Below are 27,349 nucleotides of genomic sequence, written 5' to 3'. Positions count from 1 at the left end.
TATGAATTCCACCTCAGATATATATTTTAGTGCTTCACAGTTCTTACAATTAGGTTAGTCTTTTTTTTTTTTTAAGATTAGAATTCTGAAGCACAGGGGAATTAAGTGAACTTCATTTTCTAATTTGGAATTGTCTGAGCAGAAGCTTATAAAAGTGCTACTAGTGTTTTTTTCCCTAAGATGAGCTTTTATTTTGACTTTGCAAGGGAATGGGTCTTGTAAATCATGTATTTACTGAAGACAATTTGAAGAAATTATATACTTCAAATCTTGGAATTGGACACACAAGGTATGCCACTACAGGAAACTGTGAATTAGAAAATTGCCAGCCCTTTGTTGTTGAAACACTTCATGGAAAAATAGCTGTGGCACATAATGGCGAATTAGTTAATGCTGCACGCTTAAGGAAAAAGGTAAGTTTTTTTTTTTTTAATGCTTTTTTCATGATTGTGATAAATTATTGAAAAGAAGTATGGCGGATCTTGGTAAAGTGTATTGTCTTGTTGTTGCCACCTGTTACCTAATTGCAAAGAACAACTATAACAGAATTACCTGGAGTACTTGTTTCTCATTACAAATTCTAAGATATTCTCCCCAGAGCCTGAGGTGGGAATGAGGTGGCTTAATCTGCAGTGTAATATGCTCCTGAGGTGATTCTGATGCATTATTTTGGAATAGTGATTTGGAAAATTGATTTAATTATTCCCAGAACTTTGTCCTACCCTCTTCTTAGGCTCTGGCATTGTCATTGTAATAATACAGTTTTTTGCTACCAAATGAAAACAAATATTTTATTCAATCAAAAATATAAGTATGAAGTAAAAATTATTTTAAAACTCACTATTTAGAGATCACCAGCAAAAGTTCAATTACAAACAATACCTTGTACATTATTTCTAGACCTAACCCCTTACGCAGGTACTCAGCTTCATCTCAGCACATTTCACTGCATCAGGGCTGATGGTAGGTAGCCACCATCACCACCACCAGCAAACCTGGGTTAAAAGTCCCTGCTGCAGTGTGCCACTTTTATGGGAATGTGTCCTGTTTGTCAGGAGTGGACTGAAAAAGTTAGAACCACAATCCCAAACCCTCATGCTGTCTCCAGCTGCCTCCCCACCTACCTACTGCAGGTCTACATTCCTTCAGACCTAGTTTTCAAAGGCTTTCCTATATACCTCCTAAAGCACTTTTTTTTTCCTGTTTGAAAAGCTTCAGAGACTTCCCATTGCCTCCAGCAGTAGATATACAGTCTATTATTAGTATATTATTAGATATATATACCTGCCATTGGTGGGCTTCCCTGGTGGCTCAGAGGTTAAAGCGTCTGCCTGGAATGCAGGAGACCTGGGTTCGATCCCTGGGTCGGGAAGATCCCCTGGAGAAGGAAGTGGCAACCCACTCGAGTACTCTTGCCTGGAGAATCCCATGGAAGTCGGACACGACTGAATGACTTAACTTTCACTTTTCACTTTCTTTCACCTTTGGTAGAATGCAGGATTTCATAACAGCATCCACACAATATCTGATCTCTTTCTGTGATGGCAGGCTATTGGGTGAAGGTTGAGTTGGAGCTTCCCCTCTAATGGTTATGACTTTTCTCCTTTCTAAATAGCTTCTGCGTCATGGTATTGGTCTGTCAACAAGTTCTGATAGTGAAATGATCACCCAGCTACTGGCTTATACCCCTCCTCAGGAACAAGATGACACCCCAGACTGGGTAGCAAGGTAATTGTAAAAGTAGACTGAGCTTGCAGATGTGATAATGAGACCTTTGTCTTGCATGTGTTTATAATGAAAATTATTCATTGAATTATTTAATTGATTCCAGGATTAAAAATTTAATGAAGGAAGCACCCACAGCATACTCTCTGCTTATAATGCACAAAGATGTGATTTATGCAGTCCGAGATCCCTATGGAAATCGTCCTCTATGCATTGGTCGTCTTATTCCTATTTCTGATATAAATGATAAAGGTAATGAACTTCAAAAGAAATACAATAATCTCATAATGCTTTTCCAAGTCATTGTCCTACTATTGGCACACCCTGAAATCTTTAGGTATTAGGAACTTATTGAATAAAAAGGCTAGGTAAAAAAGAAAAAAGTGGCCCTTAGTTTTTTCCTCTTTTTTAGCCACTCCAGGTAGGACGTGGGATCTTAGTTCCCTGATCAGTAATCGAACTCGTACTCCTTGAATTGGAAGCACCGACTTTTAAACCACTGGACTGCCAGGGAAGTCTTGGCACTTAGTTTTTAAAGTACATTTCCTTGAATATTTCTGAGGATGAGCCACTTTTAATATATTTAATGGGCATTCCTGTTTGGTTCTGCCTGAACGGCCTATTCATATCCTTTGCCCAGCTTTTCATTTGTGTAGTATGATTTCAGTGATTTTCTTTTTGACTTGTCAGATGTCTTATTCAAGCCATGAAATCATTTTGTTTGAAGGAAGCTTGCGATCTTATTTTTGGTACTAGTCAAATGAAGAGTTCTTAAGGTCATAGTCATGGATAGTGTATGAGTTCTTTTGTTTATAAAATTGGTGTTTAACTGTTCTCCTGAAATAGGTAGCCCCTTTTAAATTTCTTGAATTCAATAACTGAATTAATTGATTGTCTTGTGATTTACAGAAAAAAAAACATCAGAAACGGAAGGATGGGTGGTGTCTTCAGAATCTTGCAGCTTTTTATCTATCGGTGCAAGGTAAATTTTGTATCATTCAACGTAACAACTTTTCCATGTCAATTAAAAAAATTTTTACATAAAAGTTTTGCTTCTGATGTCGGCAGGAACACATGCTTTTAAATGCAGTTTCTTTTGTACATTGTGCTCAGCAGTTGCACTAACACTAATGTCTTGGTTTAGTTGCTAAGTCATGTCTGACTTCTGTGAACCCATGGACTGTAGCCCACTAGGCTTCTATGTCCTTGGGATTTCCCAGACAAGAATCCTGGAGGGGATTGCCATTTCCTTCTCCAGGGCATCTTCCTAACCCAGAGATCTAATCTATGTCTCTTGCATTGACAGGCAGATTCTTTACCACAGAAGCACTAGGGAAACCCTAACGTGCCAGTAGTACCTTCTCATCCTGGAACTCGGATCTTGTTTTCAAAATACCGTGAGACTTATTTTAGAAAGGAAGAACCTCCTCAACAAGGAATAGTTATGAGCAAAAAAATTTAAGCCAGAATAAAAATGTTCTCTTTAACCTTCATTCTGCTGCAAATCAATAAAATGCAGGACTTTTATTTTTTAAAATTCTAAATTCAAGTGTAGGGTAGCAGATTTATAGAAATTACTGTTGGAGAAATACTTTTTTTTTTTAAAGCCAATAGACTTTATATTAAACTGAACCCTTTTTCCTTTATAAGGAAAGGGACTCTGTGCACTTTATAGTAGATAATTAGCCTTAAGGACTGGTTTAAAGTCTCCTTTAACATTGTTTCCCAAGATATTATCGTGAAGTCTTGCCTGGAGAAATTGTGGAAATATCCAGACATAAAGTCCAAACTCTTGACATTATACCAAGGTCTGAAGGAAACGCAATGGCTTTCTGTATCTTTGAATATGTTTATTTTGCAAGACCAGATAGTATATTTGAAGGTAAGTAAAATATCTCTTAACTATTGATATAAATCTGTTATCTCATTAAAACAAGAAAGTGCTTGGGCCCAAAGGCTTTGAAGGCACAGTTACATGTTGTAAAAAGATCACAGTTCCTCTGACTGTCAGATTTTTTTCCTTTTTGGAGTAAGATTATGATTTTTAGCTATGTATTAAGGTTAATTTTTTAAATTAACTGATTAACTTACTTATATTTATGTGGCTGCTTCGGGTCCTAGTTGTGGCCCCTCGGATCTTCATTATGTCACGTGGGATCTTTTGTGGTGGTGCATGGACTCTCTAGGGGTAGCGCACCAGCTTCAGTAGTTGCAGCAACCTGGCTCTCTAGTTGTGGCATGAAGGTTGCAGAGCGCCCGGTCTTAGATGCTCTGCAGCATGTGGGGTCTTAGGTCCCTGACCAGCGATTGAACCATTGTCCCCTGAATTGCAAGTTGAATTATTAACCACTGGACCACTAGGGAAATCCCAAGGTTAATTTTTTTTTTTTTTAGAGTGAATTCCCCCTGATTTATGAGTTTCCACTTTAATGTTTTTTGGTTTTGCTTTTCTTTTGGTACTAAATTCTAATAGAGTTCTAACAAGCTAGTTTCTTCCAATAATGATATGCTGGGCTATATTATACTAAGTAAAAATCTATTTCCTTTTCCAAATATTCTAGACCAGATGGTTTACACAGTAAGATATCGTTGTGGTCAGCAGCTAGCCATTGAAGCCCCTGTGGATGCAGATTTGGTTAGCACTGTCCCAGAATCTGCTACACCTGCTGCTCTTGGTTATGCAACAAAGGTATTTTCTCTTCATTAACACACAGTGAATTGCTTATTTAGCACTGGGATTAGAAATTCATGTATATAAAGAGAAACTCATCAATTTATGAGTAAGGAGAAAGACAGTGTTTCTTTATAAGAGTTACTTATTTTTCAGCCTTTTCATTCAGTGGCACTGTTTTTTAGTAGATCCACAAAAAATTCACCCAAAGAGTAGGAGAATGATCCCCTCATTTTAGGAAGATAACATCATACTATATACTGAGTTTAGTGGTAATATTTACTTACTATAAAGTACCCTCATAAGCCACTGGTGTATTGTTTCTTGCTGAGTGTGGTTAGTAATAAAGCTATTTTTAAAAATTTTATATAATGTTCTTAGTACTATGCTTAACTGCATTTTTCATAACTGAGTAGATTATATAATTATAGTGATTCTGGGGTTTAATACCCAACATTCATTGTGTTGGGAAGTTCAGTTTATGAACTTTTTAAAGAAATAATATGCATACAATATGTGGATTTTTCTCATAGTGATTTATTCTTTGTCATGTGTTCACATTCTTAGCATTTCCTTCTAAGATAAATAACAATACGTAAGAAACATTACAAATTCTAGTAAAATGAATTGTTTCCCCACTAAGTAGAAGACTTTTGATAATTTTTCTTTTGCCTTGTCTTCCCGACAGTTTAGATAGTGACAGAAAATTGTACTCTGACGATGGAGAGCTCAAAATTATAACTGCATTTAAAATTTTTGCATACATGTTCTAATGGAAGCATGACCCAGAGAAAACAGGGCCCTTGAGTTCTCCATATATGTGCTGCTCATTGTCCTTTTATTCCTTCTCTGTTAGTGTGGGCTTCCATACGTGGAGGTGCTATGTAAAAACCGGTATGTAGGAAGAACATTCATTCAGCCAAACATGAGGTTAAGACAACTTGGTGTTGCGAAAAAATTTGGAGTACTGTCAGACAACTTTAAAGGAAAAAGAATTGTTCTTGTAGATGATTCAATTGTGAGAGGCAATACCATCTCACCCATAATCAAGTTACTCAAAGAATCTGGTGCAAAAGAGGTAAGTAATATTAAAACACCTATCCTAAAGCACCAATAATTTATAATATGATAAAAATCGGTAAAAGTTTATGTTAAAATTTTTATAAACCTAATTTAAAACTAGCAAATCACAAAATAGAATACTTTTAAATTTGTAGGATATTGATTACTTTTTTTATGAAGATGTAGAAGCAGTCCTACTATAATAATTTGACACAGTGGGTTATATTATCAAATCACAAAGCTTATTCTAACTAAATACTTCAGTAATTCATATTACTAAATGAGATGTGTCATTTACTAATAGTTGATCAGATTTAGAAATAAAATCCACTGTGAAGAAAATGATATAGAAAGCAGTATGACAGTCTAAGATAATTATGCTTAAGATTTCTAGCCTTTTTTAATGACTAGTTATGATTATGATATTCTTTGGAATTCAGTGAAAGTCATGTAATGAAGACAAAGAAGTGTAAAGTTAGTTCAGCACCCATACTATAGTAAAAATAGAATAAGACACAAATAAATACAAAAACTGGAAATAGCTTATATATCTACCAGCAGGAAATTATTTGGTAAATTGATACATCAGTATGATGAAATACAATGCAACCATTAAAAACTATAAAGACTACTAAACATGGGGAGATCTTTGCTGTTATAAGAAAGGTAAAAAGTAAATGTGGACACTGATTATAGCTTTGTAAATTTTCCTGACAAAAGTCAGAAAATAATGATAGATTAAAAAAAGTAGACAAACATAGTTCTTTGTAATAGTAAGGCTTTCTTTTTTTAAATTATATCCTGGTAGGTGTTATTTTCTTTTTACTAATAAAATGGTAAAATAAGAGGTAGGCAAAAGTTCCTTTCAAGTGTTAGAAGAGAAAAATGAAGATGGTCCTAGGAATGTAATAAATGAGAAATGAGAGATCAGAAGAAAGAAATATCCTTGTCAGTAGGTGACAGAAAGAAACAATGGACAGCTCTGTATAAAGAACCCTTTACAAGTGGCTAACATTTCAAAATTCGTGCCCAGGTCACTTTAGGGTCTAGAACAGGGCTGCTCCTGTAGGATTCTTGGTTGTTCTTTAAGTTAATTCTAAAAGTAATTCTGACTGAACACTTGGAGGTCTGTGTGTATATCACATGATTTTTTTCTACCTATTATTTCGAAAGAAATTTTGTAGTGTGCTTTGCTGCCCATATGTTTTTAAAACATTCTGTAAAACAATTTTATGTTGCATTTGCCAGTGACAGAATTTTGCATAGTTGTTCTTCCAGTGAATGTCGAACTAATGAACGCATGCCCTGATTTCCTTCCAAGGTACATATTCGCGTAGCTTCACCACCAATTAGACATCCATGCTTCATGGGAATAAACATACCAACGAAAGAAGAGCTTATTGCCAATAAACCAGAATTTGAGCATATTTCAGATTATCTAGGTAGGTATCAAAATTTCTGTAAACTTTGATCTTTATTCATTTTTTAACAGAAAATCCAAGCTTATCAATCTTTACACTTTTAATGAAAAACAGTGTTCAGTATTTGTTAAAAGATGTTATGTATGTTGAGCAGACAAACAGTGGGAGTGCCTGGTGTAGATGGACACCATAGTGAGTGCTGTGATAAGAGAGCTAGGCCAGGTGAGCTTGGAGGAGAAGGAAGAAGGGCTTTCACAGCAGAGAGCTGTGTTATCAGTTCACATCTCCCGAAGCTCAGATCAGAAGAAAAACAAGTACTTTAACCACAGATTTCTAATAAAACAATTTGGATGTGAGTACAAATCAAAGTGAAAAGCTTGTGTAGACTCATCATTAACAATGAGGTCAGAAGACTTGCAGGTGGAGGTCAGCCTGGGAAGACATTTACCTTTCAAATTCAGGTGAGGTATAAACTATAAATATCATCTACATGTTCATCCATGTGTGGTATGTCCACCACATTCACTGTTTACGGCTGGTGTTTCTCTTGACTGGTCATGCCTGGTTGTGTCTGTACCTTACCAGTTAAGTATTTTGAACATTACCCCACTGATACATTGTGAACACTCACTCTTTGCCAGGACCACATCTATATTATTGTAATGATATTATGAAAATGGTATAGTTAGTATTTCCCTTATCTGATAGATGAAAAATATAGACCTGGGAAAAGTAAATGACCTTGAGCTTAAATGAGAACCCAGATCTTCCTGACTTCAAAATCTCTTATTCAAGAAAACTGACTCCTGAAGCCTTTTGAATCCATTTTAGACACAAATTCTCCAGTGCTATTTTAAATTATGTTATCCCTTAAATTCCAATTTAAAACTTAAAAAAATTATAAAGACCCTGTGTTTTATTGATGCTCCAGCCACCACCACCACCCTCCTTTTTTTTTTTAAAAAAGAGAGGCTAAAGCAGAGAATTCCCTAGCAGTCTAGTGGCTAGGACTATGAGCTCTTACTGCTGAGGGCCCAGGTTCAGTCCCTGGTAGAGGAACTAAGATCCCAGAAGCCACGTGGCCAATAAATAAGTAAATAATTTAAATTTTTAAAAAATAAATTAAAAAAAAAAAGAAAGGCTAAAGGAGACATTTTTATTCTGGCTTATGTTTTTCTGTTTGTAACTATTTTCTGTTAGGCAGTTCTTCCTTTCCAAAGGAAGTGTCATGACCTTTTCCCCTCTTTCCCCCTTTAGGAGCAAACAGTGTTGTATATCTGTCAGTAGAAGGACTGGTTTCATCTGTACAAGAAGGAATAACACTGAAAAAACAGAGAGTGAAAAAGCAAGACATTATGGTTCAAGAAAATGGGAATGGTCTGGAATGTTTTGAAAACAATGGTCATTGTACAAAGGAAGATATTATGATTCAAGAAAATGGGAATGGTCTGGAATGTTTTGAAAAGAATGATCATTGTACAGCTTGTCTGACTGGAAAATACCCTGTGGAATTGGAATGGTAGCTGCCAGGGGCAGACATCATATTTCAGGACACAAAAGCTGGTGAAGAAGTTGTAGTGGTTATACCTTCATTTACTGTTACTCAGTTGGTACAGTGTGAAATGCCACATGCTTGTAAGTTCTGAGATTTTTTTTTCTGAAAAGGATACCAAATTGCTATGATTTATTCAGTAATCCTGGATAAATACTTTGGTATTACATAGGAACTTGGATGATCCTTTCAGTTTTATTCAGTACTGTTATTTTTTAGAGATCATGTACATTTCAGATCATCAGCAGTAATGTAGCAGATAGGTGAATTTCTGTTTTAGAGAGGATTGCCAGGTATTATACTCTCACAGGTTGTTAGGAAATTTTGTGGAATGTTTAAGAGTTACTGAAATTCATTTATGGAATATTTTCATGGAGAAGGAAATGGCAACCCACTCCAGTGTTCTTGCCTGGAGAATCCCAGGGACGGGGGAGCCTGGTGGGCTGCCGTCTATGGGGTCGCACAGTTGGACACGACTGAAGTGACTTAGCTTAGCTTAATTGCATTTAATACAACAGTATGTGTTTTATTTTTTTTTTTTCACTCAAGCATTAGCTAGCTTGGTTAGAGAAGACAAGTGGTTAATGGTCAAAAGACAAGTGGTTAATGAAGCCAGGTCCATGCTTTAAAGAGTTTGCAAGAGGTTAGACTAAGGTGTTATGATGCAAACAGGACCTGTGAGTTCATTGTTCATTATATATCATACAATTCAATACATCAGATTCAATTAAACTTGAATCCATTATACCCCAAAGTTATCTATCATCTAGAGTTCTCTTAAAAAAAAAAAATACCTTTTGTGCCTCACTTTCCTCACCTGTGCGATGAGGTGTTTATATTATTAAATTCAATAACTAGCAGTTATTTTGGTGGTTAGAGCCATCATTCCACCTCCCTATGTTAAGACAGTAAATTAGCTTTTGAAATGTTGGCTAGGGCTTTCCTTGTGGCTCAGCTGGTAAAATATCCGCCTGAAATGTTGGCTGTTGGTCTGCAGTAAAGATTTCAAAAGGGAGACATAGTTTGCCACCTGGCTTTGAAATGCCCTGATTGTAAAAAGATGTCTGTGCAAAAAATTTTCCTACATTTGACCAGAAAGTATTAATATGATCCATACTATTTAGTGCCCTTATGGTAGAAGCACAGGAAGTAACCTAGTACATTTGAAGTAAAAGATACATTTTTTTTAGATCCTAACACACGTTTTATCCTTCATTGGATTATATGCCTTTTAATGAAGTACTTGATCACTTGCAAACATGTGTATGCAATGAGATGATCAAGTAGAAACATCGTAGGGGCCAATTTTAAGGAACAAGGAGACAACAACTTTTTCCAGTTAGTGTACTCATCTAATTCCAAGCATTAAACACTTGTTCTACTTTACTGAGATCTAAATAATTGCATTTTTTTAAGTTTTTTTTTTAACTGTTAACATCTGAGGTGACTTACCCTCAGCCCTTGCTTATGTAAGATTTTTAAAACATGAAAGTGTTTTTTTAGGTGCATTACTTTGATATGGTGTACATAGTGTCCAAATCCACCCAGAATTATAATATTTATTAATAACCATAGTCTTTTTCTCTTTGTTCAGTAGTTTCATATGTTGTGTCATGGCAGGCACGAGAAACTGCTGACAGCTCTTTAAGCCCATATGTGGCAGGCAGCAGTGGCCACATAACCCTGTGGTGGGAACACAAGCACACTGGCATTTGAATGACGCCCTGGGACCATTGTATGTGTAGCTTCTGGTCTTAAATGTATTCTTTGTGGCACCATGGAGGCGGCGAGACCTTTGTGTCGCTTTTAAACTAGCCTTACTTACATTTTTTACATTTGATTTTTTAAAATAAAACAAGAGACTCAGGGAAAGTACTAAACCAAAATCTCTGACTTGACTTTTGTGTTTTCCATAGTTTTTTGTTTTATTGAGGTGTTTTTAGAAAAGAAAATGGTACTGTGACACTTTAGTACTTTTACAGATTTCTGACTCTTTCTCTACCATGACCTTTTATTTCACAAGTTTCTGAACTGTGAATTACAGTTTTATATCAGTGTAATCTCAAATGTTGTTTAGCTGCTTTAAATTTATATAGGTATGGTAAACTGCAGAGAAAATGAGAAATATGTTTTCACAGAATCTGTACTGTGAACCAAACTAAGCCTACTTTTTGTGAATTCCTTGTGATGCATTGGTGACAAATACATGTAATGAGTACATTTAAAAGTGTGGGTGTACTTTTTCTAAATGGAGATTTTTAGGTAGTGCATCATGGTGAACAGCACAGTGACAGTCATACTCAGGATTCGTTCTTGGCTTCACCTATATCTTACTTCTCTGATTCAGGCATTTCAATAATAGGACATCTCTTATGAACCAGGCAAACTGCTGATGGAGTAGGAGGGGTGAATACAGTAATTCGAAATGCAGTGCTGAGTAAGCACTGTGATAGTGGCCAAGTTCTGGGAAACACTAGCAAGAACAGGGAAGGTGTCACCGAAGAGGAGGCTTAGATTTTCAAACTGTGTGCATGGCTGGAATGGAGTACTCTTTAAAATAAAAATCAAGTAGATAAATGAATAAACTGTGGTACATCCAGGCAATAGAATATTATTTGATCCTAAAAAGAAATGAGCTGTCAAGCCATGAAAAGACATGGAGTGAACTTAAATGGCTATGACTAAGTGAAAGATGCTTGTCTGAAAGAGTACATACTGTATGAGTCCAACTATATGACATTCTCGAAAAGGCAAAACTATGGAGACAATAAAAAGATCAGTGGTTGCCAGGCCTTGGTGGGGAGAGAGGGTTGAATAGGTGAAGCACAGGGGAAATTTTTAGGATAGTCAAACTATTTTCTATATTACTATGATGGTGAATAAATGTCATTATATATTTGTCCAAACCTATAGAATATATCGGGTTCTTGTATATTACTTTACTTTGCCAACAAAGTCCATCAAGTCCAAGCTATGGTTTTTCCAGTAGACATGTGTGGATGTGAGAGTTGGACTATAAAGAAAGCTGAGCACCGAAGAACTGATGCTTTTGAACTGTGGTGTTGGAGAAGATTCTTAAGAGTCCCTTGGACTACAAGGAGATCCAACCAGTCAGTCCTAAAGGAAATCAGTCCTGAGTGTTCATTGGAAGGACTGATGCTGAAGCTGAAACTCCCAATACTTTGGCCACCTGATGTGAAGAACTGACTCATTGGAGAAGACCCTGATGCTGGGAAAGATTGATGGCAGGAGAAGGGGACGACAGAGGATGAGATGGTTGGATGGCATTACCAACTCAATGCACATGAGTTTGGGTAAACTCTGGGAGTTGGTGATGGACAGGGAGGCCTGGCGTGTTGTAGTCCATGGGGTCTCAAAGAGTCTGACACGACTGAGCGACTGAACTGAACTGAATAGAGCATATGACACCAAGAATGATCCCTAATGTAGACTAGAAAATTTGGGTGATAATGATGTGTCAGTGTAGGTTCATCAGATGTAACAAATGGACCACTCAGGGTGGGGGGGGATTGATAACAATGGAGGTTATTATATGTGGGGGTAGGGGGCATATGGGGGGCTTCCCTGGTAGCTCAGCTGGTAAAGAATCCACCTGCAATGCAGGAGACCCCTGGGTTCGATCCCTGGAAGGATCCCCTAGAGGAGGGTATGGCAATCCACTCCAGTATTCTCGCATGGAGAATCCCTATAGACAGAGGAACCTGGTGGGCTACAGCCCATGGAGTTGCAAAGAGCTGGATATGACTAAGCACAGCCCAGCACAGAGGGCATATGGGAACTCTGTACCTTCTGCTCAGTTTTGCTGTGAACCTAAAACTGCTTTAAAAACAGTCTGTTCAAAAATAAAGATACCAGGGGACTTATCAGTCTTCAGTGGTTAAGACTCCGAGCTCCCACTGCAGCAGGCACAGGTTTAATCCCTGGTCAGGAAATATGATCCTGCATTCCTTACAGCATGGCCAAAAAAGAAAAAAAAAAATCACAAAATAAAGACACCAGGGTCCTACCTCTAAAAAACAAAAACAATAAAAATAGATGCATATAGTTAAAGTGAAGAAAGCAGAGGCCATCTCCAGGCTTCTATAGTGCATCCACATTTTAAATATTTTTTCTGTCATTAATCTCTGTATGTTTTAAATAATTAGTTCATAGTACTTACTGTACCAATTTTAGATATTATCTCTGCTACTGCTAAGTCGCTTCAGTAGTGTCCGACTCTGTGCGACCCCATAGACGGCAACCCACCAGACTCCCCCGTCCCTGGGATTCTCCAGGCAAGAGATATTATCTCTACTTCCCTGGAATCTAGCCAAGTGTGCTTTGACAAACTTAATCCACTTAATCATATTAATATCATTGCCTCTCAGAATCTTGCCCTAGAGCATCAGGTGAGTTTCTCATGCCTTTCGTTGAGTTTCAAGTAGGTATAGTCAACTTCTCTAAGGAAAACAGCCCTCATGTTGATCAAAGAGAGAATCCAGACCCCTCAACAGTAGAACTGCACAGACACTTCAGAGTAAACAGCAGCATGCAATGTAAGCTTGTTTTTGTGTGCAGAAATTGTCTTCTTATGTAGCTCAGTGGTTGGATGGCAGGAATCAATTAACTGTTTTGGAATTTCTCACTGCACTATGTCAAACAGAAAACGATGACACAAAGAGACCCGGGTTGGTCCTTGCACCCTTCCTCAATCATTGAAAATTGCTTGTTTGGCTTCACTGATGGTTATGTTAGATGTGATGGTTAATTTTATGTTTCAGTTAGGTTAGGCTCTGGTGCCAAGTTGTTGTTGAAACACCTGTCTAGGTATTTTTTAGATGTAATAAACATTTAAATCAGTAAACTGAGTAAAGCAGATTGCCCTCCAGAGTGTGGGTAGGCCTCATCCAGTCAGTTGAGGCCTTAAGAACAGACTGTAGTTTCCTGAATTAGAATTCTTGGGCCTGCACCCTAGAAACCCTGCCAGTTTCCAAGCTGTTTCAGTGCTGCAGCATCAACTCTTAACCTGAATTTCTGGCCTCTGGGTCTGCCCTAGGTTGCAAACTTGCCAGCCCCCACAATTCTTTGAGCCAGTTTCTTAAGCTCCATTTATTCCTCTGGTTCTGTTTCTCTAGAGAACTCTAGTGGGCTCACTCTTGCAGACAGCCTGACTTCCCTTATTCTCCCAGTTTTTTCAGTTGCCAGGGAAATGTGCCGAGCCTGAATGAACTCAACCACCCGTCACTCTTTCCTCTGCCTTCAACTGGGCAGCTGAGCTCCCTCAGAATAAATCATACAACACAGTCCCAACCGTGTTATGGGCTATGATGCTACAGGTTATAGCCCTGTAACCTAACCTTGTCTCAGGGTAGGATCAAGGACTTTGAAAGTTAGTTTTGAAATAATTTTTATTTTCAGAAGAAACAATCACATTGACAACTGAGAGAAGAGTTGGGAAGTAGGTGAAGAGAAACAGTGAAATGAGAATGTACCAATAAATGTGCAAAGGATCTGCAAAATACTGGGGTATGTATTTGATTATCGGGAATGGGAACCATGTAGTAGATGGAGAAGAATAAAAAGATACTCAGGAAACAGGTGCAAAACACATGAGTCACTGCTGTCAAGAGGGATTAAATTAGGTCAGACTTCGAAACAATGCAGCTGCTGTAGATTCTACGACAAGTGTTAAGTCACACAAGTGTTAAGTCACAGTTTGGGAAGGGTCTAGGCTTGGGCCCTATTTAAAAGCTAATAAGGTAACCTGTTACTGTTTCATGGCAGTGCACATGAGGTTCCTGGGTTAAAGACTTGAGAATTTCATTACTCGTGGCCAGAGCATCCTGTTTGATGGCTCTCCAAGCCTCCAAAATCCCCCTGGGTGACCGAGGTAGACACAAATGGATGTCTGCACACAAACTGGGTAGTGTTACAGGAAAAGAGTATTAAGTTTGGGGGGATTCATTCTTTTTACAGTAAGTGGAAGCAAGCCTGCTACTTGGGGAAGACATTACCTCAGCTCTGAAGATAGATCACTCTAAGCAGTCAGTACCTTGTATTCTTTGCATACTTAGTAAGAATTTGCGGGGACACTCAGGGTCCATGGCCAATTGCTTTCAGGGTCCATGGCCAATTGCTCCCAGCAGTATGCTAGGTTCATGGGATGGGGGTTGGAGGAGGACAGCTAAATTCTCAAACAAAGTTTGAAGAAAAGCGATGTTGAAGCTGTGTTTCCATAAGAGGAGTAACTGTTCATCGAGCCAGTGTGGAGAGAGAAAGGGTTTTTAGCCTGTGACCCAGCCGAAGCACAGGTGTGGAAACTTGATAAGGGTTTGGCAGGCCCAGAAGACTTATGCTGCTGCTGCTGCTGAGTCGCTTCAGTCGTGTCTGACTCTGTGCGACCCCAGAGACGGCAGCCCACCAGGCTCCCCCGTCCCTGGGATTCTCCAGGCAAGAACACTGGGGTGGGTTGCCATTTCCTTCTCCAATGCAGGAAAGTGAAAAGTGAAAGTGAAGTCGCTCAGTCGTGTCCCAACTCCTAGCGACACCATGGACTGCAGCCTACCAGGCTCCTCCGTCCATGGGATTTGCCAGGCAAGGGTACTGGAGTGGGTTACCATTGCCTTCTCCCAGATCTAGGGTCGTATTATAGCTGGATCTGACAGTACCAGGTGTGGGGACTGTGCAGTGTGGGCTGAGGAAGCAGTGGTTAATTGTGAGAGGTTAGGCTAGAAAGATAATGAACTATCTCACTTGCCTTACTAGAGTCTGAATGCCATGTAGGCAGTGAGACCACTGAAGCTTCTTAAGAATGCTGTGGCTGCTCTGATGGATGTTTTAGAATGATCAGTCTAGATTACCAGGTAAAACGGTATCTTAAACATAGTCTTCTACATTTGCTTCCTCTTAGACCCCCTGAAAATGACAGTAAAAGGATTTTTTAGGGTCACAAACTCAAGGATAGAAAGTGATAACAAAATTCTGAAACCAAAAGCAAAGGGCTCAGATGATTTGGAAAAGCTCAGATATGCAGATGACACCACTCTTATGGCAGAAAGTGAAGAGGAACTAAAGAGCCTCTTGATGAAAGTGAAAGAAGAAAGTTGGCATAAAGCTCAACATTCAGAAAACTAAGATCATGGCATCTGGTCCCATCACTTCGTGGGAAATAGAAGGGGAAACAGTGGCAGACTTTATTTTGGGGGGCTCCAAAATCACTGCAGATGGTGACTGCAGCCATGAATTAAAAGACGCTGACTCCTTGGAAGCAAAGTTATGACCAAACTAGACAGCATATTAAAAAACAGAGACATAACTTTGCCAACAAAGGTCTGTCTAGTCAAGGCTATGGTTTTTCCAGTAGTCACGCATGGATGTGAGAGTTGGACTCTAAAGAAAGTTGAGCGCCAAAGAATTGATGCTTTTGAACTATGGTGTTGGAGAAGGCTCTTGAGAGTCCCTTGGACTGCAAGGAGATCCAACCAGTCCATCCTAAGGAGATCAGTCCTGGGTGTTCATTGGAAGGACTGATGTTGAAGCTGAAACTCCAATACTTTGGCCACCTGATGTGAAGAGCTGACTCATTGGGAAAGACCCTGATGCTGGGAAAGATTGAGGGCAGGAGAAGGGGACGACAGAGGATGAGATGGTTGGTTGGCATCACCGACTTAATGGACATGCGTTTGGGTGAACTCCAGGAGTTGGTGATGGACAGGAAGGCCTGGCGTGCTGCAGTCCATGGGGTCGCAAAGAGTTGGACATGACTAAGCGACTGAACTGAACTGAAAGACTAAACCAGCAGGGAGCAAAGCCAGTAAGCAATACTATTTACATCATTTTGTTTTGCTAGGTTGTGTCCAACTCTTGGGACCCCATGGACTGTAGCCTGCCAGGTTCCTCTGTCCATGGGATTTACCAGGCAAGTAAATGCAGTGGGTTGCCATTTCCTTCTCCAGGGGATCTTTCTCACCCAGGGATTGAACCCTCCCTGCATTGGCAGGTGGATTTTTTTTTTTTCTTCCCTACCACTGAGACATCAGGGCCCTAAAAATCTGAGAAACTGGCTTCTGGAAGTAAGGATAAAGAGGGTAACTAGAAGGATTGGCAATTCCCTTGGGAATGAATTATACCCTTATGATACCACCCATCAACCTAAAAGCCTAACTCTGAAAGCCCTTTTATTTGAGAGAGAGTAAAACAGAGAGTCCTTGTATTAGAGGACATCAAGCACTTGGAAATTTTTATACTGAATTCTGAGACCTCCTCCCAACCTCTGCAGCCCTTTTCTCTCATTTGGTTTTCAAAAAACATCCCACGGACTCCGAACTTTCAATCAGCTTTTAAATGTCCCACTTTTAAGTAATCATTATTACCAGACACCTGTGGAAGCCTCTAACATAAGAGTCCAAAAGCAACAGAAGAAATAGAGACTGAAAGGGGAAGAAAAACTCAAACAAGCTATCACTAATATCAGAATTAAATTACCCTGGTAGGTAGCAGTAGGATAATTAAGTTGTCCTACTGTAGCCACGCAAGACTGTAAGGGCTTAAGGGAAAAGCTGAACAAGAGCACCTGAAATAAGAGAGCAGAAGTTAGCATTTTAAAAATGCAGATGGCAGGCAGGGGAGGAATACAGATTGTAGGCCCCTTCCTCACTGGATGACGAATTCAGAACCTCTTGGAATGGAGATTCAAGAATCTGGAATGTGTTATATGGCCAGCTGGGCAGTGGTCTAGAGACGGGACAGCAGGACAGAGGATCTAACTGCATACAGCAGGGTAAAAAGAATTGGGTGGGGGTGGGTATCTAGGCTTTTTCTCCCCGACTCACTGGGTGGATAATGGTGTCAGTGCCAAATATAGAAGCAAAGATACACATCTGACACTGTTCCCCACCCCCCAACACACACACACCAAATAAAAGACCAGTGGTACATACTCATGGGCAAGTGGAGGTATCTCTTCCTTCAATTACTGCTACAGTTTCTTGCCACCAATGCCTAAGGACACAAGAGCACTGTGTTCTCATTCCTTTATATCATCATTTGTTGATGCCAGGCTGCTTCCTCAGTCCTTCCCCTAGACAAAACAAAACCAAAACCCCGATCATTTTGTAACTGGGAAAGTGCTTCAGAAAGCCAAACTCTTTGACAGCAGATGTTTGTAGCCAAGTTAAGGATTTATTTGCAGGGTGCCAAGCAAGGGCATGGGAGACAGGTGTCAGATGTACCCCATCTTGGTCTTTAAGTTAGGGATGTTTTAAAGGGTAAGAACAAAGAAATTGGGATGAATCACCATCTTTTAACTTTTAAAATATATTTACTTATTTATTTGGCTGCATTGGGTCTTAGTTGCGGCAGGCGAGATCTTTCACTGCGCACAGACTCTATAGTTGTGGCACACAGGCTTAGTTGCTACATGGCATGTGGGCTCTTACTTCCCTGACCAGGGATAGAACCCACCTCCCCTCCACTGCAGACAGATTCTCAACCACTAGACACTAGGGAAGCCCCACCATTTCTTAATCTGGTTTTGTGAGTCAGGTTGTCTGCAGTTTACAATTCTCTGGCCCGGTGATACAGGTCTGTGAGCTCATCTTGTCCTGGAGAAACAACCTGAATTTGTATATTATTGATGATATACCTACCTACATTATATATGTATATGTATAAGTATATATATATATATATCTGCAACAGCAATTTTAGTACATTAATGATGTTGTCAAAAATAGCATTCCTTAGTGGATCAGATGGTAAAACGTCTGCCTGCAATGGGGGAGATTTGGGTTCCATCCCTGGGTTCAATCCCTGGGTCAGGAAGATTCCCCTGGAGAAGGAAATGGCAAGCCACTCCAGTACTCTTGCCTGGAAAATTCCACGGATGGAGGAGCCTGGTAGGCTACAGTCGACGGGATAGCAAAGAGTTGGACACGACTGAGCAACTTCACACACACAGTCACCTGACTGGTTGATTAGTATTCAGTTAGCCCAAGATTGGAGAGGGCAATGGCACCCCACTCCAGTACTCTTGCCTGGAGAATGCCATGGATGGAGGAGCCTGGTAAGCTGCAGTCCATGGGGTCGCTAGGAGTTGGGACACGACTGAGCGACTTCACTTTCACTTTTCACTTTCTTGCATTGGAGAAGGAAATGGCAACCCACTCCAGTGTTCTTGCCTGGAGAATCCCAGGGACGGGAGCCTGCTGAGCTGCCGTCTGTCGGGTCACACAGAGTCGGACACGACTGAAGCGACTTAGCAGCAGCAGCATCAACTCCAAGCGATCTCTTTCTAGCCAGCCGTATGTTAAACGAGGAGCCAGTTGCTTCGAATTAAGTTTCTCGCTCAGAGTTTCTTGGCAAGTATGAAAGGGTACGACTCCAAGGGGGTCAACTCCAAAGTCCTCGCAAACTCTGTCCAAAATCCAACGTGACTGGAGTGGAGATTTGAAATGAGAACAATCAGCAAAACGCCAATTCTTTTTAGCAGTGGCCTCCGAAGCTCGGAGAAGGGGCGGGGCGGAGCAGAGTGACGCTATCTGAGCCGGGTCGCTCATGTGACGTCAGCAAGGCGACGCGGAAGTTTACGGGTGAACCAGCGTCATTCAGATCTCGGAAGGCTAGGCTGGATTTAAACCTTGGGAGTTATTGATTTATTCGCTGTGTGTGACGCCTTGGGGTTGGGCTGGCGGGAGAAGGTCCGGATAGGCTCAGACCTCCCCGCTACCCTCTCACCTCTAAGCCTTCTGAGTGGGTCTCGACAGGAAGCGGTATCCAGTGGGGACATGTGTGAGGGAGGAGAAGTACGGCGACATCTGGGGCTGCCTGCACACAGGTTTGCTTAGCTTCCGGGCTAGCCACCAGTTGGCCTCGGATTTGAATTAGTGGTGTCTGGCGGGATGGAGTGGTGCAAAGATTAAACTTGACGTGTGCTCTCTCCACTCACCCTGCATTAGACTCTGCACCTTATTTCAAATGTAAGTTAGCTTTTCTTAATAGCATGATTTCGAAAAGCAATTGGAAAAACGTGTTGAAGGGTAAAAAGTGCATTGTTATTAATCGTAGTCGCTTCATGAACGTTAAGAAGCCGGTGGATACGGGAAAATAAAGTTTTTAGGTTATTTATCAGTATTTAAAATAACCAGTAACCTAGGAAGAGTGCCTAACACCTCTCATGACTCAATAGCAGCCTCTATTGATATAAAGTTGCAAGTATCTTAAAACTTAATGATCGCGTTACATATATAATCTATTTACCAGATTTTCCATTTTTTTCCCCCTTATGTGGTCCCAGAAATGTTTGGACATCCATTTAGTATTCTCTATTGAAACAAATGTATTTATGATTCAGTTAATGAAAACGAAAACCTTAGACAACAAGAATAGATTTGGGCTTAATTCTCTTAAAGAGAAAATTGGCAATTGAAAGTTTAAAAAACATATTAATTGTATAGATATGTATAGGGAATGTTGTAATTTGTCATAAAAATGGCTTTTAAAAAATTCATTTTATCTTGTGCATCAGAGAAAGAGCAAGTATTTGTAGAAAAGCTTATTAAAAATACTGCAAATACGAAAGTTATTTTATATTTAAAAGTTTGTGTTTAGAAATCAGAGTATTTCCAAACCTTATCGATGTCACCAGTTATTCATTTTGCTCTCTTTGAAGTGAAGTAAAAGTTGTTCAGTCCTGTCTGACTCTGGAATTCTCCAGGCCAGAATAGTGGAGTGGGTACCCTTTCCCTTCTCCAGGGGATCTTCTCAACCCAGGGATCAAACCCAGGTCTCCGGCATTGCGGGCAGATTCTTTACTAGCTGAACCACAAAGGAAGTCCCCTGCTCTCTTTAGGAATGTTTTATTTTCTCTAATTGATATTGATTAAATGATGTGGATTAATCAGTAGGGAAATAAGTTCAAATACTGACAGTTGTGAGGTTTTTGTTTTTATTCAATCATGCCTAAGGTTTTTTTTTTTAATGAAATATAGCTTCACATTTTCTTTTTATGTGACGTGCATTGAGAATCGCAAAGAACATTGTATTGATACAATACTTTATTGAGTTGTAATATTTTAGAGTCTAAATTTAAATTAATTTATTGGCAATTTAAAAATTAAATTAGAGGCTATTCCCTGGCTGCCCAGTAGTTGGGATTCTGTGCTTTCACTTCTGGGGCCCTGGGTTGGATCCTTGGTTGGGGAACTAAGATCCTGCAGAGTGTGTGTGTGTGTGTGTGTGTGTGTGCGTGCGTGCGTGTGTGTGTAGTATATATGTTATATATATTTCAAACTAGAGTATGAAGAGCTTAGTTCTTAACAGTTATAAAAGTGACTTGCTGTGACCTTTGAAAAGTGTTACATATTAATAATAATAATAAGCACAGTTTATATAGAGAGGACTAAAATTAGATAAATGTAAGGGTTTTTTTTCTCTTTTTTCTGTCAGAGATTGATTTTGTTTTCACCTTCATTCGGTTCCTAAAAGCAGACCTCACTTGAATTAGCTTTTTCAAAGTTACTCTACAGGATTTTAATGATTTTAATCAACCTGTAACAAGAAAAATGAAAAAACTAAGCATATGGTACTTTGAATTTGGTTTTACTGGGTAATAATTTACTTATTATTATTTCTTTTCTACTTTGTGGTCTGTTTTGAGAGAATTCTGCATTTCTGCTTGTTTCATCCTCATCTGTGTATATACCATTGCCCTCTCATATTTGCTTCCGGTTCTGACAGGGAATTAGGTTGACTGTATCAAAATTTCAACCCTGTTGTTCTCAGCAAAGTTACCATAGACAGTTCATAGTTCAGCAAATTGTGACTTTGATATAGTCATTTTTATGAGGAGTGATTGTATAGAATTTTTTCTCCAAAGATTCCCCTCCGCCTCCAGCAACAAACTCCGTGAAACTCCTTGTTCCCCTAACATTTCTTGATATAGGTAGAGTTCTCTGCTACCAGTGATGTTCAGATAAGCGTCAGTGAGATGACTCTTCAGGAATTGGTGCATCAGGCTGCCTCCCTTTATTCAGATAAAATAGCTGTGTGTTTTGATGAATGTAACAACCAGCCTCCAGTTTACTATACCTACAAGACTGTGATTAATGCTGCTTCAGCATTATCGGATTTTCTGCTGTTACACTGTGACTTTCAAGGAATTCGGGAAATTGGTCTCTACTGCCATCCTACAATAAACTTACCCTCTTGGATTTTAGGGTAAGATTTTTTAGAACTGAAAATTTGATATCTTAAAGTAAGATTATTTTCAACAGATATCCTGTGCTGACGCTGTCCTTTGTTTCTTTAGAATTCTCCAAGTCCCTGCTGCTTATGCACCTGTTGATCCAGATTCACCGCCAGCATTATCAATTCATTTTATGAAAAAATGTAATCTGAAGTATATCCTTGTTGAAAAAGTGCATATAAGTGTAAGTTTGGCTATTTAAGTTTTTTTTTTAATGTGTTTTATTTACTTTTCAGTTGAAGGGAGTCCCATCCCCATCTTGATTTCTAAATTCACTAACTCAGCAAAGTTTCTCAGTCTCAGCACTGTTGACATTTTGGGTTGGGTAATTGTTTGTTGTGAGGAGTGTCCTTTACATTATAAGATGTTTAGTAACCCCATGGCCTCACCTAACAGGTGTCAGTAGCACCCCTCAATTGTAACAACCAAAATTTTCTTCGGACTTTGCCAAATGTCTCCTGGAGGTACCCTCCACCATCCATGCTCCATTGAGAACCACTGCTCAATGACATGAACATATCTTCTACCCTCATAATAATGAATTGTGATTGCCTTGAATTTACTTTCTCTTTCCAGAGTTTCCAAAGGAAGCTTTTATAAGACTTGATATGTTTTTTTGGCCATGTGGCATGTGGGATCTTAGTTCCCTGACCAGAGATTAAACCCATACCTCCTGCACTGGAAGCATGGAGTCACTGTACTGCCAGGGAAGTCCCAGTGCTTGATACTTTTATCTTTGTATCTTTATGCCAACTTACAGGAGTCAGCAGCATTAAAGAACTGTATCCAAGCTTAGATTTTGAGAAAGAGATTGGCACTTCGGCCAGATCTTTCTGGGAAACCAAATACATTATTTTTAAAATTTTTAAGTGACTGCCAGCCAGAGTCACTTCTAGTCAAGAAACACTGCCGTAGGTGCAAAATTGGTATTATATGTTAAGCAAGGGGCAGCCCATGTTTTATTATTATTTCTTCATTTTTTGTTTATAAAATATTGTTTTACCATGGAAAAAAATTATAGAAAATATATTCAATTTAGCCTATTACTACCATTTCCTATATGAATCATTTTATATTTGAGAGTAACTTAAATGCGTTTCACCTATTTGTGTATATATACATCTGTATCTGTAACATACATCAGTAAGACAATTCAAGAGCTTCAGGTATATGGGGGTTTTCCTATAGAATAATAGGTATTAGAGTAGGGCCTCCAGAAAGAGACAGTGAGTATTAATTTGGTAAATAAATATTTTCTGAATATACATGTATGGTTGTCTGACCACAGTTTTCTGTTCCTCAAATTGGTTATTTGTTGATAAGCAAAACTAAGGGTTTCCCTGGTAGCTCAGCGGCAAAGAATGTACCTGCAGTGCAGGAGACCCAGGTTCAATCCCTGGGTCTGGGAAGATTCCTCTGGAGAAGGAAATGGCTACCCGCTCCTGTATTCTTGCCTGGAGAATTCCATGGACAGAGGAGCTACAGTCCATAGCGTCACAAAGAGTCAGACATGACAGATGCAACTGAGCACGCACGCACACACAAGCAAAACTAAAATGAGAGTGTGAGGTTCAGTTGTTTAAACAGCCTTGGTGAAAGGTTTGTAGATGGGGTGGTTGGGTGGAAGAATTAATTGTCAATATCAAGTTAGTCTTTATAACTGCATATGGGAAGGAGTTGGAGACATAGCAAACCCCGTAAAAAGTACCTTGCTTCCTCTTCCATAATTTTCGTGATGGTGTAAGTGGTGTTCCGTCACTTAACACAAGAGCAATCAGAAGTATTTATTGAGCATCTGCTGTATGCCTAGGATCTCCTAGAGTGGTGGTTCTCAGCTGGCCGTGATTTTACATGCCAGGAAACATTCTGGCAGGTCGAGATATTTTTTATGATCATGATGGAAAGGGGATGGTACTGGCATCTAATGGGTAGAGGTCAGGGATTCTGCTCAACGTCCAACAGTTTACAACCCCAACAAAGGTTTATCTGGTCCAAAATGTCAGTAATGTTGAGACTGAGAAAGCCTGCACTAGAACAGGGTGTTTGGAAGGATATTATTAGTATCTGAAAGTAACCTAAGACAGGATTCCTGCCTGGCAGTTGCTTTTATAGTTGCAGAGAAAAGATTAGTACTTCCAAGGTCTACATAGTATGATATCACCCTAAGCGAAGTATACATAACCTAGTAGAGATAGGACAGTTTTAATGGAGAACAGTGTTTGAGCTTGGTCTTAAGAACATGTGGGCCTTAAATTTTTTTTTTTACATTATAGAACATACTACACTCTACCTAATAAACACAAAACAAGTACAAACATAAAACACTGCTGGCTCCTGAGTTGTGACCTTTTCCTCTCATTTATGTTAATTTCTTTATTGTGAAAACTTGTTATGCTTCATTAAGCTGCTATTTATCAACCTAAAAAGATATACTCAAGGGAAACTTCTGTTTTAATCTGTTTCCATCTACCAGATAACTGAGCCAGAAATTCAGCAATCTTAGGCTCACTCCCTGTCTAGAAAGTCACCAAGCTCTATTGATTCTTTGTTCATAGGCCCTTTCCATTCATTTCTGCTGCAGCAGACTCTTCAGGCAGATATTCAGTTGAGTTGCTCAGTCGTGTCTGGCTCTTTGCGACCCCATGAACTGCAGCATGCCAAGGTTCCCTGTCCATAACCAACTCCTGGAGTTCACCCAAACTCGTGTCCATTAAGTCGGTGATGCCATCCAGCCGTCTCATCCTCTGTCGTCCCCTTCTTCTCCTGCCTTCAATCTTTCCTAGCATCAGGGTTTTTTCAAATGAGTCAGCTCTTCGCATTAGGTGGCCAAAGTATTGGAGTTTCAGCTTTAGCATCAGTCCTTCCAATGAACACCCAGGACAGATCTCCTTTAGAATGGACTGGTTGGATCTCCTTGCAGTCCAAGGGACTCTAAAGAGTCTTCTCCAACACTACAGTTCAAAAGCATCAATACTTCAGTGCTCAGCTTTCTTTATAGTCCAACTCTCACATCCATACATGACTACTAGAAAAACCATAACCTTGACCAGACGGACCTTTATTGGCAAAGTAATGTCTCTGCTTTTTAATACACTGTCTAGGTTGGTCATAACTTTCCTTCCAAGGAGTAAGCATATCTGAATTGTTATGGAAGTTCATTAAAGGCACTCACTTATAGAATTGCATATCATTCTCTTCTTGAGAAGCAAAGTCTAGTCTATGCTATTGCCACTTTCAGTTGGATCCTATCACAGATTACGATCTAAACTCCTTGGTTTTGAGGATATAGTTATTAAGGATTAGCAGCTCATCTCTGGTCAACAGCACTACTCATCTTCTCTCTCTCCCCCAATTCTGCAGCTTATTGGAATGCTTACTGTTCTAACACCAACATTGTCAGGTCAGGTACTGTTTATTGATTATCTAAATACCCCTTTTCTTTATTTGGAGAATAGCTACTTATAACACAGACATTACATACCAAGAATCAATCTCTGCCCTTCCAAGCAAGTTAAGTTCAGTCTTCTCTGTTTTCATTCACATTTGAAGTATGTTTCATTACCACATCACATTGCACTGCAGATGTGTGCTTTTGTGTCTCTATGGTAAAGGTGAGTTTTAAAGTAAGGGTAGCACTTTACTCTTGGAGATTTCTCATTTTACTTTTTATTCCTGGATAAAGTGCAAGTGCAGTTAACCCTTGAACAAATTGGGGATTAGGGGTGCCGAATCCTGTTCAGTGGAAAATCTGCCTATAACTTTACAGTTGTAATTCCACATCCCTAGATTCACCTAACTCAGATGGAGTAATACGTATTTACTGGAAAAAACCCACATATAAGTGGACCAGTGCAGTTCAAACCCATGTTCAAAGGTCAGTTATACTTAAAAAAAAAAAAAAAAAAGTGCTGCTAAATCAGTAAATGAATACTAAGTATTCTATATAATATTAATCTTCTATATAATATTAAACTATGTAATAATAAACTTTGTTCCCCATTTAATACAGAAATTCAAGTCTTCCTATGAAGCATTATTGAACTATGATATGCTTACAGTAGAACATAATGACCTAGTACTCTTCAGACTTCACTGGAAAAATGTTGAGGTGAGCCTGGTGCCAAACGATAGAAAAGAGAAATATGAAAAAGGAACGATGACAAAGAGTATGCCTTCTGAGAGCAGCAGTGAAGAAAAGTCTGAAGAGCACATGGATGTGCTAAAGCACTGCTTGGCCTATGTTCTCCATACGTCAGGCACTACAGGGATACCTAAGACTGTCAGAGTCCCTCATGCATGTATAGTGCCAAACATCCAGCATTTTCGGTAAGTTCTGTTCCTAGAATCCTTCTTCAGAACTTGTAATTTAAAGGAAAAAATGAGTTTTGAACCATCTGTTCTTTATAACTCTTGTTCCTATAGACAGTCCTAAGTAACCTGGGTCTCTTGTTTCAGCTATATCTGAACTTCAGTTCTCTGCAGAGTAGGGCTTTACCCGTTTGATCCAGACCTGGAGCCAAATAGCAAATGATATGTTTGGAAAATTTGCTTCTTAATTATTAATAAGAAGAGAGGAAACATTCCTAGCAGAGGTACTGGCAGGGGTATGGGAGAAAGGAGGAGTTTGACTTGCTAGAGTGTATTGGGTCTGAGCTGAAGAGTAGGAGACCTATGACCTGAGGGGCAGGAGCCTGATATCCTCTGTTGGAGAAGTTGGAACTTAATCCGAAAGGTAACAAGGAACCATTAAAAAGTTTGCATTTCATTAAGTTTACTCCTGTAGCATTGTGGAGTTGGTTTTACTGTTATGGCTGGGAGATGAGTGATCTCTATAAAGTTGAGATTCTCAACTTTTGAAGAAAGAAGAAAATAGAGGGGGAAGGGAACCAGATCAGAGAGAAGTAGTCTTAGGAAATCGAAGGAGGAAACAGAAGTAGAACTAGAAACCTCATGAAACACATATGTAATTTTATGTCATTGTGAGTTTTAGGTAATTAAAAAGTTTTTAGCAACCACATTTAAAAAGTAAAAAGTGAAATTAATTTTAACAATATTATTCAATATACCCCAAATATTATCATTTTAATATGTAATCAGTATAAAAATTATTAGTGAGGTATTTTACATTCTTTTTTGTACACCAGTTATTTTCAAGTTCTAGAGTGTATTTTACACTTTACATATCTCTGTATGGAGCAGCTACATTATTAGTGCTCAGTAGGCACAGGTATTTAGTGGCTACCATATTCTATGCACAGATCTAAAAGGAAGGAATGGTTAAATGCTGCAGAGGTGTCCGCTGTAATTGACAGTTCTGGTCTTTAAAGAGTTTTTGCTTCTAATGTCCAGAGCTGAAGACTGTACAGGCTAGAGGTAAGAAAATGAGGGATAAAGATATGGAAACAGCAAAAATAAGGTGTTATTTTCTAGAAACTGTTTTTAATAGAAATGAAAGAATTATGGGAAAGTGTTGTTTTTTTTCCCTTTGCTTTTAGATGGGAGAGCTGTAGGCTGGACCTAAAGAATTGGTGGAGAGGATTGGTTTGGATAATCAAGTAGAAGAAATATGGTAAAGGAGTAAGATGCTATGAGATAGGAAGAGATGATATTTAAAGTACTGGGTGGATATACATCTTCTTTAGAAATGGTTAAAATTGGAGCTTATCTACTAACAG

General features: G+C 39.1%; 3 protein-coding genes across 6 annotated transcripts in view; 2 read left to right on the top strand and 1 right to left on the bottom strand.

Moving 5' to 3' along the window:
• Nucleotides 1–8,884, top strand: part of PPAT (phosphoribosyl pyrophosphate amidotransferase) — a 36,872-nt gene extending 27,988 nt beyond the window's left edge. Inside the window, exons 3-11 of the mRNA XM_018049489.1 lie at nt 207–413; nt 1,616–1,728; nt 1,832–1,977; nt 2,635–2,707; nt 3,456–3,607; nt 4,287–4,414; nt 5,253–5,474; nt 6,780–6,900; nt 8,137–8,884. Of these exons, the coding sequence (XP_017904978.1) occupies nt 207–413; nt 1,616–1,728; nt 1,832–1,977; nt 2,635–2,707; nt 3,456–3,607; nt 4,287–4,414; nt 5,253–5,474; nt 6,780–6,900; nt 8,137–8,402 (1,428 nt within the window). The 3' untranslated portion in view covers nt 8,403–8,884. The remainder of the gene's footprint in view (nt 1–206; nt 414–1,615; nt 1,729–1,831; nt 1,978–2,634; nt 2,708–3,455; nt 3,608–4,286; nt 4,415–5,252; nt 5,475–6,779; nt 6,901–8,136) is intronic.
• LOC102182773 (multifunctional protein ADE2) overlaps nt 1–17,480 on the bottom strand; it is a 63,542-nt gene extending 46,062 nt beyond the window's left edge. Inside the window, exon 1 of the mRNA XM_018049488.1 lies at nt 17,371–17,480. Within this exon, the coding sequence (XP_017904977.1) occupies nt 17,371–17,374 (4 nt within the window). The 5' untranslated portion in view covers nt 17,375–17,480. The remainder of the gene's footprint in view (nt 1–17,370) is intronic.
• AASDH (aminoadipate-semialdehyde dehydrogenase) overlaps nt 18,990–27,349 on the top strand; it is a 28,277-nt gene continuing 19,917 nt past the window's right edge. For 2 of the 4 annotated variants that reach the window (XM_018049484.1, XM_005681635.3), the window contains exons 1-4: nt 18,990–19,407; nt 21,372–21,646; nt 21,738–21,858; nt 25,684–26,000. In XM_018049484.1, coding sequence (XP_017904973.1) covers nt 21,417–21,646; nt 21,738–21,858; nt 25,684–26,000 — 668 coding nt within the window. In that variant the 5' untranslated portion in view covers nt 18,990–19,407; nt 21,372–21,416. Of the gene's footprint in view, nt 19,408–21,371; nt 21,647–21,737; nt 21,859–25,683; nt 26,001–27,349 lie in introns of those variants that run through there. The other 2 variants (XM_018049485.1, XM_013964644.2) reach the window with 2 other exon arrangements.

Source organism: Capra hircus, chromosome 6 (assembly GCF_001704415.2).
Source record: "Capra hircus breed San Clemente chromosome 6, ASM170441v1, whole genome shotgun sequence".
Classification (NCBI taxonomy): Eukaryota; Metazoa; Chordata; class Mammalia; order Artiodactyla; family Bovidae; genus Capra; species Capra hircus.
This window is presented reverse-complemented; position numbering and strand designations above follow the sequence as displayed.